Genomic DNA, 13,604 nt, shown 5'->3' with positions numbered 1-13,604 from the left:
TCTGGATCACCAGAGGGTCTACTTCTTTCATACACACACACACACACACACACACACACACACACTTTTCTCTTGGTTTTGTTCAGATTATCCTATCTCTTGAACATGATGTGGCTAGATTATGGTTTTTCTCAAGCTCAATCTACTTCTAATTTACCTCTGTTTCCACAGCTCCCCCCACCCCCCACCCACAGGGCTCTCAAATGACGATTTGAATTGTTTACTGGGGTCCCCTCCCCTAGAAGGTCTGCAGTCTAATCTTTGTCTCTTCAACACCACGAAATTGCAAAAAACTCTGTTCTGCTTCTCAGAGCTTTTCCGTTTAGAATTTTAGCTAACTGCAATTAAAACATAAAAAAGCAGCAAGTACCATAAAGAGGTTTCAGATAAAATATTGTAGAAGTTCAGAAACAATGAGGTGTTTCTTGCTACAATCATAAAAAAAAACTTAATGAATAAGGTATCATTTGAACTGGAATTTGAAGATTATTACTATAATGGGATAGGAAATATCATTATATTGCCCATTACCTTAAGAGAGAAGCTGCATATTGTTCTAGATTCATTTCCAGTATAGCCCAAACTTTTTGAAGAGTATCTGAAACAATGATATTTTCCTTTGTGTCTAAAAAACATAATAAATGTTAACAATATTAAAGCTGTAAGGTGCCTGAAAGATCATCTTGGTCAAAGTCATCATTTTACAGAGAAGAAAGTTGAAATTCAGAAGTAGGGTGATATCCAAAGTCATTGACTTTATTAGTAGCAAAACCATGTTTAAAATATTGAGCTATAAATCCTTAGTGGGCGCTCCAGTCACCATATTATACTTAGTTTCCCATCATCTTTAGTTTAAAAATCATGAAATGTTCTTTGATCTGAAGACAATCATTAATGAGCTTACATCAGTAGATCTTTTATCACGCCAAAAACTCTTCAAGAAAGGCCTTATCTCAAAAAAAAAAAAAATCCATCCATTTCTTCTGAAGAAACTAGCAAAAGAATCCCATTAAATCTCGATCTACTGCATAATTCACAAAGGGCTGAAAAGTGGAGCTACGTCTCCAAGCCTGATTACATAGATGATTCGGCAAGAAAAATGCAAATCCGTGGAAAGCACCTCAAACTTAACATGTCAGAAACTGACATTCTTTTTCTAGTTTTTTTTTTTTGTTTTCTTCACAGTAGTTACCACTATCTGAAATGGATTTGTTAATATATTTACTTGTCTACCATCTGCCTACTACCATTAAAACATAAAATTTATCAGTCCAGAAACCTTGTCTGTTTTGTTGGCTTTTATGAGGCCAGATTCTAGAACAGTCCTGTGCACACAAGAGTTAGTCAATAAATATGTGTCGACTGAAAGAAATGCAAATACTATTAATATATTATGAAATTGCTCAAGGTTTTCTGTTTCTGAAAATCATTGTATGAATATAAATTTTACTACAGCATATATGAAAAACAAAATTTTTTCATATATTTAACTCAATGAATTCATTTTTTTAATAGAAAAAAACCATAACGATCAGGCAACAATCATATTTTTCCATCAGAGAGCAATGCAATGTAGGTTTTTTTGTCATTTGTGTATCTGCAGTTTTACTGCTTAAATGGACATTTTTATTACTCTCATTAAATGTTTCACAGAGACAAATTTTTGAACAAAATATTTCAATATATCTAAAGAATTCTATTGAAAATAAGGCTTTTATTAACAAAATGTCAACAAAAATTGCAGAATGAAAATGAATATAATTTTTTACCTCTGCAGTACTTTATTTTAGGCTGATAAAATGTACTTTGATATTTCATATAAAATATTTTATTTCTTATAAACACATTTGATTTAATAAATATAAGAACACGGGAAAATATATTTTCTGCCTTCTAAATGTATGTCAGTAAGGACAAGCATAGAAGCTTCTTCATCACTCATCTATTCATTTCTTTGAAAAATGGTTTAGGAATGTAAAAATATCTATGACTTAGCTGAAGCTGATTGCTGAAGCTCTCTGTTGGACACTGGGGATGTGTAGAGGAAAAGAGCAGTTCCCGTCTTTAAAGAACTCACAATAGATTGGGAAAACATAGCTGACATTCTTTTATTAATTCATTCAGCCCTTCACTCTTTCAGCAAATATTTATCGTGGGCTTTCTACATGCCAAGCACTGTGCTAAATTCTGGGAACAAAAGAATGAGTATATTGGCGTGCTTCTTGTCCTTGAGGAATATCAGTGTTTATAGAACACTATATCAGTGTTATAGTTATAGTGTTTATTTAAAAATAAATAGCCAAGCCATAAAACAGGGTGACTCTAAAATACTTTTCATTAGAACACATAAAACTAATATTTGTTCTTATATATGTAAGTGCACTTTATAAATGTTTGAAAAATTATACCTGGTATTCTGGCTTTCATTAGTAATCTAACGTAAGTTCCTCGCCAAATGGATTGAATTTTAACTGCTGCTGCTACTTCCTCGGGAGAATACTGTTTATCGCATGCTGGTGAAGAATATTTAACATCTACCCACTCTACTGGAAAGAAAAAAAAAAAAGCCTTGGGTTGAAAGTTAAACTTAGTCCCTTATTCAATTTCATTGCTTTTAGCACTGAAGCCCTCTGACATATCAAGTGACACAACGATAGACTTTTCATTCTATTTAACACTGCCCACTTCAAGTGGTCTTTTTTTAGAATGAAGATATTGTGGAGAAGAGAAACACATTAAGTATTGACACTTTAGTGAACTACTATTGATATCTTTGTGAAAGTAGCCAGAGGGATCTCTCAAAAATAAAAGGGAACATTAAAATGAAAGAGCAGAAAAGGAAGGTTACTTAGATCAGAGGATCTTCCCAAAATTCCCAAATCATACCGTACAGATCAATGACTTCTGGATTTTTTAAGGTCAATAACCAAAACCAAGCCTGTTGCCATCGAGTCCATTCCAACTCATGGTGACAAAAGAGGGGCAATCTGGCTCCCTTTGTTGAACTATTTGTGACAGGATACAGGGGCAAGGGATACATGTAGTATCATGGAACCCCTTGAGCTTCCCCGAACCTAGTTTCAGCTCCACCACTCTTGATGCAGGCTTGTTCTACCTAGTCCACAGAAAATCTAAGTATACTTTTCTCAAATCATTTATCTTATATAAGACTAGGAATTCCTTGGTCAAATAAATATCTGAAATTAATCAGTACCCAAAGAGCCTTCCTCAAATGAGGAATCCAGTAAATCCAAGTCCAAAACCATAGCACGAAATGCAAACTTGAAGTTGGAAGAAGCTTTCACTACTTGAATTTTTTTCATTAAACGCCATAAAGAAATATGAAAAACCTGAAAAAGATAAAATATATTTAGGATTCATTTTTTAAAACCAAGAAATACCATTACCTGGCCAGAGAAGCTCTAAAAAAGTTTAGATATTCTAAAAAGATAAAATATTTCTCAGATATACACAATATTTTTTTTTATACACAATATTTAGCAGAAGACTCTTTGAACTCTTACCCAGTTAAGAGAACACCAAAATTATCGTTTGACTCTAATTCAACAAAATTTAGTCACTACAGCAATGTTTATAATACATACTCAATCCAAATATAACATTAAGCTGGTTGAGAAGATACAGAATAAGATATAAAACATGGTCCTGTGCTTAAGTTAAACACCATATTTTACTGATTCTAAGATGCCATCCATTGTAAAACACACCATTATCCCATGTGCTGCAAAAAAAGAAAGAAAGAAAATATGCTGCTCAGTGTTTATCACTTAAGAGTTTTTGTTTCGTACTGAAAAAAGTTCTTTGAGATTTATTTGGACATAGTTTCTTCATCATATAGACACTTACACATATATGAAAAAATAAAATAAGTTAATGTATGCACAGAGAATTCTGGAGACACCTGGCCAGCAATGATTGCAAGATACCATCAATTATAAGACACACTCTGAATTCATTCTGGCATTAAAGTCTGAAAAGAAATAAGCATCTTAGAATTAATGAGATGCAGTACCCTTTAAAGGTATTTTCCTGTTGTAGTACCTGCTTAGTCCATCTTTTCTGAGAACCCCTAACCCCTATCCATATGTATGGAAACATGGCCATAATCCTACAATCTATGTTTGTACCTGCACAAGTTGGTAATAATAGATAAGCCTGTGACCAAGCACTTAACCCAAGCTGGGCAAATCACTGTCCCTCAAGCAAGAATTTTAAATTAGAATTAAGAGTCTTCTAAACTGAACCATATGAGAAAGGGATATTAAACTCAGGAGCCATATTTTCCACTGTGTAGACCAAGTAGTAGAGAAAGCATGTCCATAAAGAAATAGAAGGAAAGTAAAATTCTAAGGGTCTTCCAGGTAAACATCTTACTGGTATTCTCTATTTTCAGCCATGATCCATTTGACATCAGCAATGATATCCCTGGCTCCACGTCATCTTCTGAATCTGGCTTGAATTTCTGGCAGTTCCATGTCCATGTACTGCTGCAACCACTTTTGAAGATGGGTGGTGGCTACACATAAAGTGCATTGGCTTGGTTTCTTCATGTATGATGTTCTTGATGTCATTCCACAACTCGTCTTGTCTTCAGTCATTAGTGTTCAGTGTATCATATCTTTATCTATATCTGTATCTATATCTCACACCAAAGACCAATATATGGTGCTGTGTCTAAAACAGCTAAAATATACAGACCTGGAAATCAAAGGCTAGAAGTAGGATTGGTTTCTCTCCCCATCATTTCTGGTGACCCATTTGCAGAATTGGTGTTCTGTGTCACCACAACAGGGGATCTCCTAGATTGGAGGACCTAGTTCATGGAGGTGGAAGACAGGGGTTGCTTCCACCAGGGAACACAGTAAGATTTACAATAAACCTTAATTTCTAACACATACCTGATTACTTTGGGCTCCTTATCCTGGTAGACAAGGAGGAAAATATATATATATATACACACATATATGTAAAAGCCCATTGCCATAGAGTTGATTTTGACTCATAACAACCCTATAGGACAGAGTAGAGCTGCCTCATAGGGTTTCCAAGGAGTGGCTGGTGGATTTGTACTGCCAGACTTTTTGGTTAGCAGCCATAGGTTTTAACCACTGTGCAATCAGGGCTGTGAGGAAGAATTCACCCTTGTCACTGAGTACTAGGGTTCCTGATACATAATGGAATGGAGGCAAGGATAATTGTGTCTAGAACTTGCTGAGACTCTTCTTAGAGCTTCCATAGTGAATGAGTAACAGTGTCAACCATGGCCTGACAAGAGTAAGGCAAACAAGGTCTTGCACCCATCTAGACTGAAGGTCTAGGTTACCTACTAGCAAGCCACTAGACCAATTGAAGTATTGATTGAAAGAGAGGGAAATCTAGAATGATTGGTAGAGGAGAGAGATGTTGACTATCAGCTACGGCCTTAGGCTAGCTGTAGCAGTTGAAACTACAGCTTTCTTGTCACACAGAGATTTAATTAATTATTTATTTAAATAATTATCAATTATTTTGGGAGCTTATGATCAGCCATCACCCTGAAGAGTGGATGATAGAGTTTCCTCATGGTGAGGCACTATCAGAGCGGTGTAAGAGGTAGATCAGGGCAAATATTTCTATTTGCTAAATTTGGCAACCCAATGCCCCAAGGACATTTGGCAAGGTCTGGAGACTTTTTTGAAGCCCCTAGGTGGCACAAATAATTAAGCGCTCAATTAATAACTGAAGGATTGGCAGTTCAAACCCATCCAGAGATGTTTCAGAAGAAAGGCCTAGAAATCTGCTTCCAAAAGGTCACAAATTTGAATACCCCGTGGAACATAGTTCTACAGTGCAATACATGGAGTCACCATGAGTCAAAGTTGACTGGATGTTAACTGTTTTTTTTTTTCACTTGTTTGTTTGTTTAGAGACTTTTTTGTGTGTTATACCATGAGGGATAGGTGTTACTGGCATCTAGAAGGTAAAGGTCAGAGATGCCACTAAACATGCTACAGTGTACAGGACAAACCCTACAAAAAAATGGCCTGGCCCAAAAGATCAATTGCGTCAAGGATGAGACTTCCTGACGTAGGCACATCTGATTTCAATGCAGCTGTGGTGTCCCACCTCAAGTGGGTATCGGAAAGTCTCTTTGCTTCAGTTCTTCAAGGCGTTCTCTGAAGCCAGAACCTACTCAGCCCTTGCACAGACACAACCTACAAGTGTGAGAAAGCTGATGTCCCTGGGGATAACACCTATCACCATGGGAGGGAGTTAGTGCACAAGTGCCACAATCTCCCCACCTTTTGGTGGACCCTTCTGAGGGATGGCCTACATAGTCTATCAGGACCCATAGGATGACTGAGCCCCAGCTGCCCACAGCAATAATTAGTGAATTATCACATCCTTCAACCGATTATTCTATCTCATGTTATTCTTCCTACTCCCTCGTTTCTGTTTGAAATCACTTCCCAAATAAATTATCTCCACCCAAATTCTTGTCTTAGTCTCTGCTTTTGAGGTCACCTAATGTGGTGGCACAGTGGTTAAGACCTATGGCTGCTAACCAAAAGGTCGGCTGTTTGAATCCACCAGCCCACCAGCCACGCCTTGGAAACCCTATGGGGCAGTTCTACTTTGTCCTCTAGGGTCACTATGAGTCGAAACTGACTTAACAGCAATGGGTTTGGGGATTTTTTTTGGTTAATGTAAGATATGGAGTCCTGGTGGTGCAGTGGTTAATAGCTATGGTTGCTAACCAAAAGGTTGGCAGTTCTAATCCACCAGCTACTCCTTGGAAACTCTATGGGACAGTTCTAATCTGTCCTATAGGGTTGGAATCGACTCCACGGCAATGGGTAATGTAGATGTGATATTTCAAATAAAAAACATCAGATCCTGAACATACTTACCCTGAAGTGTTGAGCAGTTAGTTCTTTATCCTGGAGGGACACAGGGTAGTGAGCTGCTTGCAAATCCTTCAGAGCTGCATTAAGTTTAGCCTTATCTTTGAAATTAGCAATAACATTTCCAATAGCTTTCATAATTGTTAAAGCCTGATCTGTAAATCGGTAGCTCTCCTGTGAAAACAAAGCATAGCAGTCATCCTAACTTTGGTTTATTTAAGTGTAACTGTGTTTACAAAAAATTTTGGTTAAAATATTAAGCCTCTGCTATATTGTTCATTCATAGGGGTAGTGGTGGTTCAGAATCCCTAGATGGTGCAAATGGTTAAGAACTGGACTACTAACTGAAAGGTTGCAGTTCAAAACCACCTAGAGGTTCCTCAGAAGACAGGCTTGACAATTTGCTTGCGAAAGGTCAGATCCTTGAAAACCCTACAGAGCAGTTCTACCCTGCGCACGTGAGGTCTCCACAAGTCGGAGTCAACTAACGGCAACGATGCAGTGGTGGTTGGTGGTAGGATTCTTGCCTTCCATGCAGGACGCTTGGGTTTGATTCCCGGTCAATGCACCTTATGAGTAGCCACCACCCATCTGTCAGTGGAGGCCTGTTTGTTGCCATGATGCTGAACAGGTTTCAGCAGAGTTTCCAGACAAAGACAGACTAAGAAGAAAGGCCTGGTGATTTACTTCTAAAAATCAGCCAACGAAAACCCTGTAGATCACACTGGTCTTATCCACATCTAATCATGAAGATGGCACAGGACCGAGCAGCGTTTTGTTTTGTTGTGTGTGTGTGGTTGCCATGAGTCAGGGACTGATTCCAAGGCAGCTAACAACAGCATATTGTTTGTTCAATAGCTGTTTATGCATCTGCTTCATCACGGTGTTTTACTAGGAACTGTGGTCTCAGATTCTCGTTTTAGCATATTAGGGGAGAGATGAGTAAACCATCACTTGAGTAGGCTTCACGACAGAACTAGGGGAAACTGCAGAAACAATGGGAAAAACATTTCCCTCACATTGGGGGTCAGGGAATATTCATCAACAACGTTGACATCTAGGCTTAGTTCTGAAGGAGAGCTAGGAATTCATCTGATGAAAATGGTGTGGGGTTTATGGACTGATGAGTAGAGAATATTTCAGGGTGAGAGCCATAAAAATGAAAAAGACAAGATGACATGCTGGATCTCACTTCCATCAACCCTCGAGAAACAATAAAAAATAAGATGGAAATAAGGATTTCAGGAAGTAACTAAAATTACACAAACTAAAAACCTGAGAAAATCCTGAGCTATTTAAAAACTGTCTTGATTATTGTGTGGTGGGTAGGGGTGGAGTTCCTCTAAGCAGAGGGTGGTTGGAGGCAGCAGGAAATGGGTGAAGTCAAAGGGAATCTTTATAAAGTCTGTCTTTGTCTCTTTCCTGTGGGGAGGAGGGGAGGATATGGTGCAATCCCTGCAAAAATCTTGGGGAATGATTCAGCAGGTATGCTCAGACAGCACATATTCACTGCTGGGGTGAGAAGCTGATGAAGAAGGATGCACTTGGCCTGCTACCTTAATGCCTTTACTTTTCCACTACCCGCTCCAAATCCCACAATAGCTCTGGAAAAGCCTCTTCTTAATAATGACCATGAAACCATGACCAGACAAGTTATCTGGTCAAGTGGCAGCACTGGGAATGATCAGTAATATCCTGAGTCATCTGGGTCTTTCTGCTTAGGCCTGTGTACAGCTTTTTTTTTTGATTCTACATTAGAACCACAGAACCTTGGAGCCTGGCCTTAAGCCTTTCCTCTTTCATCTTTACAAGATAGAGGAGTTGATTATCCCACAGAAATATAAGCTCACGGATCAAAATAACTAAACACCTGGGAAGTTCAAGAAGGAGCCCTGGTGGTACAGTGGTTAAAGTGCTCAGCCGCTAACTGAAAGGTCAGCTGTTCAAACCTACCAGCCACTCTGCAGGAGAAAGATGTGGCAGTCTGCTTCTGTTAAGATTCACAGCCTTGGAAACCCTATGGGGAAATTAGTTCTACTCTGTTGCATAGGGTCACTGTAAGTCGAAATCGACTCGACAGCATTGGGTTTGGTTTTTGGTTTGTGGGGCTCAAACACCTAAAGAAAGACGACAAACGGGATAGTCCATGCTGTCTAAAGCAGGATAATTAGAAAAAGAGAAAACAAGAACTTAAAGTAAGCAGAGTAAATATGATTAAGAAAATAAGGGACACCTGCTTATAAGGTGGACTTGCTGATCTGCCTTCTGTGCCTTCTAAGCAGGAGGGAAGAGGGATTAGTGAAGGACGGAGAGAATGCAGAGGAGAGGAGGCAGCTGTGGAGAACCCTGCACAACCACTGCCTAGGGAGGCAAGAGTGCAGGAGTGGGCCATATCTTAGCCGAGTGAACACAATGGAAAGAAGCCCTCTCGTTGCTACCCAGGCCGGGAGGTTTGCTGACTGAGTGAGAGGATCTCATCCACATAAGGCTGTGCTCATTAAAGATGGGGGTGGGGATTTGAGCTGACAGAGGGGTCAGGAATTATGCAGTGGGAAAGACCCTATGCAAATTTGTCCCCAAAATGTACATGCCCGCACAGAGGACATCTAATATGAAGCAAGATTTCTGAGGACAGGCTGGCACCACCTATCTCACCTCTTCTTTCAGACCCTGTCAATGCAGAGAAACAAGAAAAAGCAAGAAAAGCCAAGAAGACAGAGGAGATGAAAAAGTGACAGAATTTTCCATGTATTTCCCTCCCCCAGAGTCCCAGAGATATACAGTCCATGTTCTTTAGGTCAAGGAAGGGGTGACAGAAGGGTATGAGATCAAAATTTTAAACTGCATTAAAAAGGATTGTATGGAGCCTTTATACCTCCCAAAAACAAAACAAAACAAAACATTGTTGTCTAGTCGATTCTGACTCATAGTGACCCTATAGGATACAGTAGAACTGCAAAGAGAATAAAAATACTATACTAGAGCATCTACCTGAGATATTAACAGAGGAGCCCTGGTGGTACAATGGTTAAGAGCTCAGCTGCTAACTAAAAGGTTGGTGGTTAGAATCTACCCAGTAACTCCACAGGAGAAAAACCCTGCCGACCTGCTCCTGTAAAGATTATCATTGTTGTTGTTAGGTGCTGTTGAGTCAGTTCCAACTCATAGCGACCCTATGTTCAACAAAATGAAACACTGCTCGATCCTTTGCCATCCTCACAATCGTTGTTATACTTGAGCCCGTTGTTGCAGCCACTGTGTCAATCCATCTCATTGAGGGTCTTCCTATTTTTCGATGATCCTCTACCAAGCATGATATCCTTCTCCAGGGACTGGTCCTTCCTGATAACACGTCCAAAGTACATGAGACGAAGACTTGCATCCTTGCTTCTAAGGAGCACTCTGGCTGCAGCTCTTCCAAGAAAGACCTATTTGTTCTTCTGGCAGTCCATGGTATATTTAATATTCCTTGCCAACGCTATAATTCAAAGGCATCTATTCTTCTTTGATCTTCCTTGTTCACTGCCCAGCTTTTGCATGCATATGAGGAGATTGAAAACATCATGGCTTGGGTCAGGTGCACCTTAGTCCTTAAAGTGACATCTTTGTTTTTTAATACTTAAAAGAGGTCTTTTGCAGTAGATTTGCCCAATGCAATGTGTCTTTTGATTTCTTGCCTGCAGCTTCCATGGGTGTTGAGTGTGGACTCAAGTAAAATGAAATCCTTGACAACATCAATGTTTTCTCCATTTGTCTTGATGTTGCTTATTGTTTTTTTTTTGTTTTATGATGAGGTGTAATCTATACTGAAGGCTGTAGTCTTTGATCTTCATCAGTAAGTGCTTCAAGTTCTCTTCACTTTCAGCAAGCTAGGTTGTGTCATCTCCATTTTACAGGTTGTTAATGAATCTTCTTCCAATCTTGATGCCCTGTTCCTCTTCATAAAGTCCACCTTCTCAGATTATTTGTTAGGCATACAGATTGAGTACATAAAGGTTATATCCTAGAAAACCCTATGGGACAGTTCTCTTCCGTCACATTAGGTCTGTATAAGTCAGAACCAATTCAACAGCACCTAATGACAACCTGGAATCTACCTGAGATGTTAACAGATGTGAATGCAGACTCAACAGGGCACAGATGAAGGTGGTTGCTGGAGAAAAATAAAATTATTTTACATTTGTATCCCCACAGAGTTTAGACAGTTTGCATTTGGGAATTTCTTGCAGGATATACTTAATAGTTTTATAAGGTAAAATCTGTATAAAGTTGACTAAAAAAGAGCAATATGCTTTATTCTAAAATCTTTGAAAATAAAGTAACATTTTAAAGGTTTACATATTTACGAATTAAAAAAAAAATCTCTTAATGCAGTTACTAAAATATTTACCGGCTCAAAGTTGGGCAGCACAGTATCTTCATCACCGATGACAAAATTCACCATGCTGCAGATTTGTATGGAATGTCCTACGGGGGAATATATAGTGAAGAGCAGCATGTGCCTCCTAAAGAGAATGGATACTATGTGAGGACCAAGGATTTCTTTTGTTGTAGTGCTTACCTCTGTTAGCTGTTCGGTGACTGTTTGGAGCTGAAACTAAGTCAAATGTTAGTGAAGAGTTGAATTCTTTAACACAGATGGTACAAAGACCTTTGAATTTTCACCCTGAAACAATGCTCAGAGATCTTGGAGTCTGTATTTCAATAATGATGTAAGACAAGAATAATTTCATTAAATGACAAGCTTGCATACACTGGAGAAATCTCTTACATATCATAGTCACATTGTTAAAGATAAGCCTTCATTTTTCCCTAACGACAACAATAATTCATGTTGATATAGGCCTTTGTAGTTTTCATAGTCATTTTCTGACAAATTATAATTCTCATGCCAGGATGCAGTATCATTGAGAGCAGAAACATTCACTTTCCCTCAGTTATTGAACATGTAGAACATGTTCAAAACATATGCGTTAGTGGGTTAGGTCACCTGGGTGGAAATGTGAATACAAAAGACTCTTCCCTGTCCTTAGTTGTCAACATGGTCAGGCACTCAGACAGAGTAACTGGACTTCTGGTAGACTTTCTCCATATCAGAGATTTTAGGGCAGATTGTGAGAAACATTGAGCTTTTTAAATTACTATTTTCTAGGAATACTGGATACAATATTTCAGCATTTATTCAATTGCTTAGGCTTTAATTTTTACACAAAAGGTATAGCTTTTCATTGGTCACATAGAAAACGTACACTTGGTCTTGGAAAAAAAATTGAGTAGAAATCTTTATATTATCTGAAATAGGAAGTAATATTTTGAATTTTATTTATCAAAATAAATGTTTTGATCATACATATTCTCTTTAATATGAAAAATGTGATGTGTTTAGCCAGTTTTCTCTTAATTAAAAAAACATCTAACGAAAACAAATTATAAGTAAACTGGGAAATTTGTCAAAAATTATGGGCAGTGGCTGCACAACATGCTTAATGTAATTGATGTCACTGAATTGTACACCAGAAACAATGTTGGATGGGCAATTGTCGTGTTATGTATATTCTTACAACAATAAAATAATATAGATTGGTAGGAGGAAATGCTAAAGTTTCTTAATCTGTGTTTAAATAAAATCATGGTCCTTGCTAAGGAATATAATAAGAGTTACAAGTAAAAGTGATTCTTTAATTTTAGGAAACGCTGGGTTAAGCAAGTTTAAATAGTATTCCTTACTAATGAAATTCCCCAGAATCTTTGATAGTTATGAGTTTTCCAAAAAGGAATTCAATGAACAGCATTTCCTTAATGTAGTTGTTCATGGAAGTGTTTTTCTCAAGAATCATATGCTTGTGGAATCACGTCAGGAGACAATACTCTAAAGACCATATTGTTTAATTTTCCAGTAGTCAAGAGTTTACAAAGCTCCAAAAATTCTTAGTATGGGAAAAAATTAAGCTACTACATACCCAACAGGCAGGCGAACCATTGTGGCCTTAGTAGCATAAGTATGAATCTTCAGAACAAGGTTGCGTGTCTTCAGAGATTTCCAAGAAGGCATTTCAGCTATAAGTAGTCCAGGCTCTATGGGAGGACTGTCTTTTGTTAAGGCTTTAGGAAAAGTAAAAAATAGATAAATAAAATTTCATTGTGAGAGTATAGCTTACTTCTCTGATATTGGTTTCTTTCGGGGGGGGGGCCGAGGACCCAATAGCACCATAAATAATAAATTTAAAAATTGGGGAGTTAGAGATATTCTAAAACTCCCATGAAACCGTAGAAATTGCTTCAGGTAATTTTTATTTTCATCCTCACAATTACCCTCTCAGGCGAAGGAACCAAGGAAGGAAATGTTTGGAAAAAGGGGACAGAGAGGGATATTTTATTATAGAATACTGTCACTTTTTTTTTTTTTATCTATGACAATAGTTACAATATCCCTCTGGGTGCAATATTAGACAGAAAATACCACACTTTGTGAAAGTAAGATATTTCTCTAAGATGGTATCACAGCAATGCCAAAATACCCCCTTGTTTGTTTACATTTTTGCCATTGATTCTGAGGGTTGGCTGTGTGTGTATATGTATAGAAATAGTAAGTAATTCAGAAAATACAAATTTCAATATCAAATTATTCTTTAAAAATGAATAAAGAATATGACTATTCATCAGTAGCTGAGGGTAAAATATGTTTTACCCTATTTCCAG

At 37.9% G+C, this 13,604-nt stretch overlaps 1 protein-coding gene across 4 annotated transcripts in view; it reads right to left on the bottom strand.

Moving 5' to 3' along the window:
• The window catches only part of ADGB (androglobin), a 229,145-nt gene that overhangs the window by 88,589 nt on the left and 126,952 nt on the right, over nucleotides 1-13,604 (bottom strand). For all 4 annotated transcript variants that reach the window (XM_049903119.1, XM_049903128.1, XM_049903146.1 and 1 more), the window contains 6 exons: nucleotides 12,866-13,007; nucleotides 11,296-11,410; nucleotides 6,912-7,079; nucleotides 3,215-3,350; nucleotides 2,409-2,546; nucleotides 532-625 (listed from right to left, as the gene is read on the bottom strand). In XM_049903119.1, coding sequence (XP_049759076.1) covers nucleotides 532-625; nucleotides 2,409-2,546; nucleotides 3,215-3,350; nucleotides 6,912-7,079; nucleotides 11,296-11,410; nucleotides 12,866-13,007 — 793 coding nt within the window. The remainder of the gene's footprint in view (nucleotides 1-531; nucleotides 626-2,408; nucleotides 2,547-3,214; nucleotides 3,351-6,911; nucleotides 7,080-11,295; nucleotides 11,411-12,865; nucleotides 13,008-13,604) is intronic.

Source organism: Elephas maximus, chromosome 1 (assembly GCF_024166365.1).
Source record: "Elephas maximus indicus isolate mEleMax1 chromosome 1, mEleMax1 primary haplotype, whole genome shotgun sequence".
In the NCBI taxonomy this organism is placed as follows: Eukaryota; Metazoa; Chordata; class Mammalia; order Proboscidea; family Elephantidae; genus Elephas; species Elephas maximus.
The sequence above is the reverse complement of the archived record's forward strand: the minus strand, read 5'-3'. Positions and strand labels throughout refer to the sequence as shown.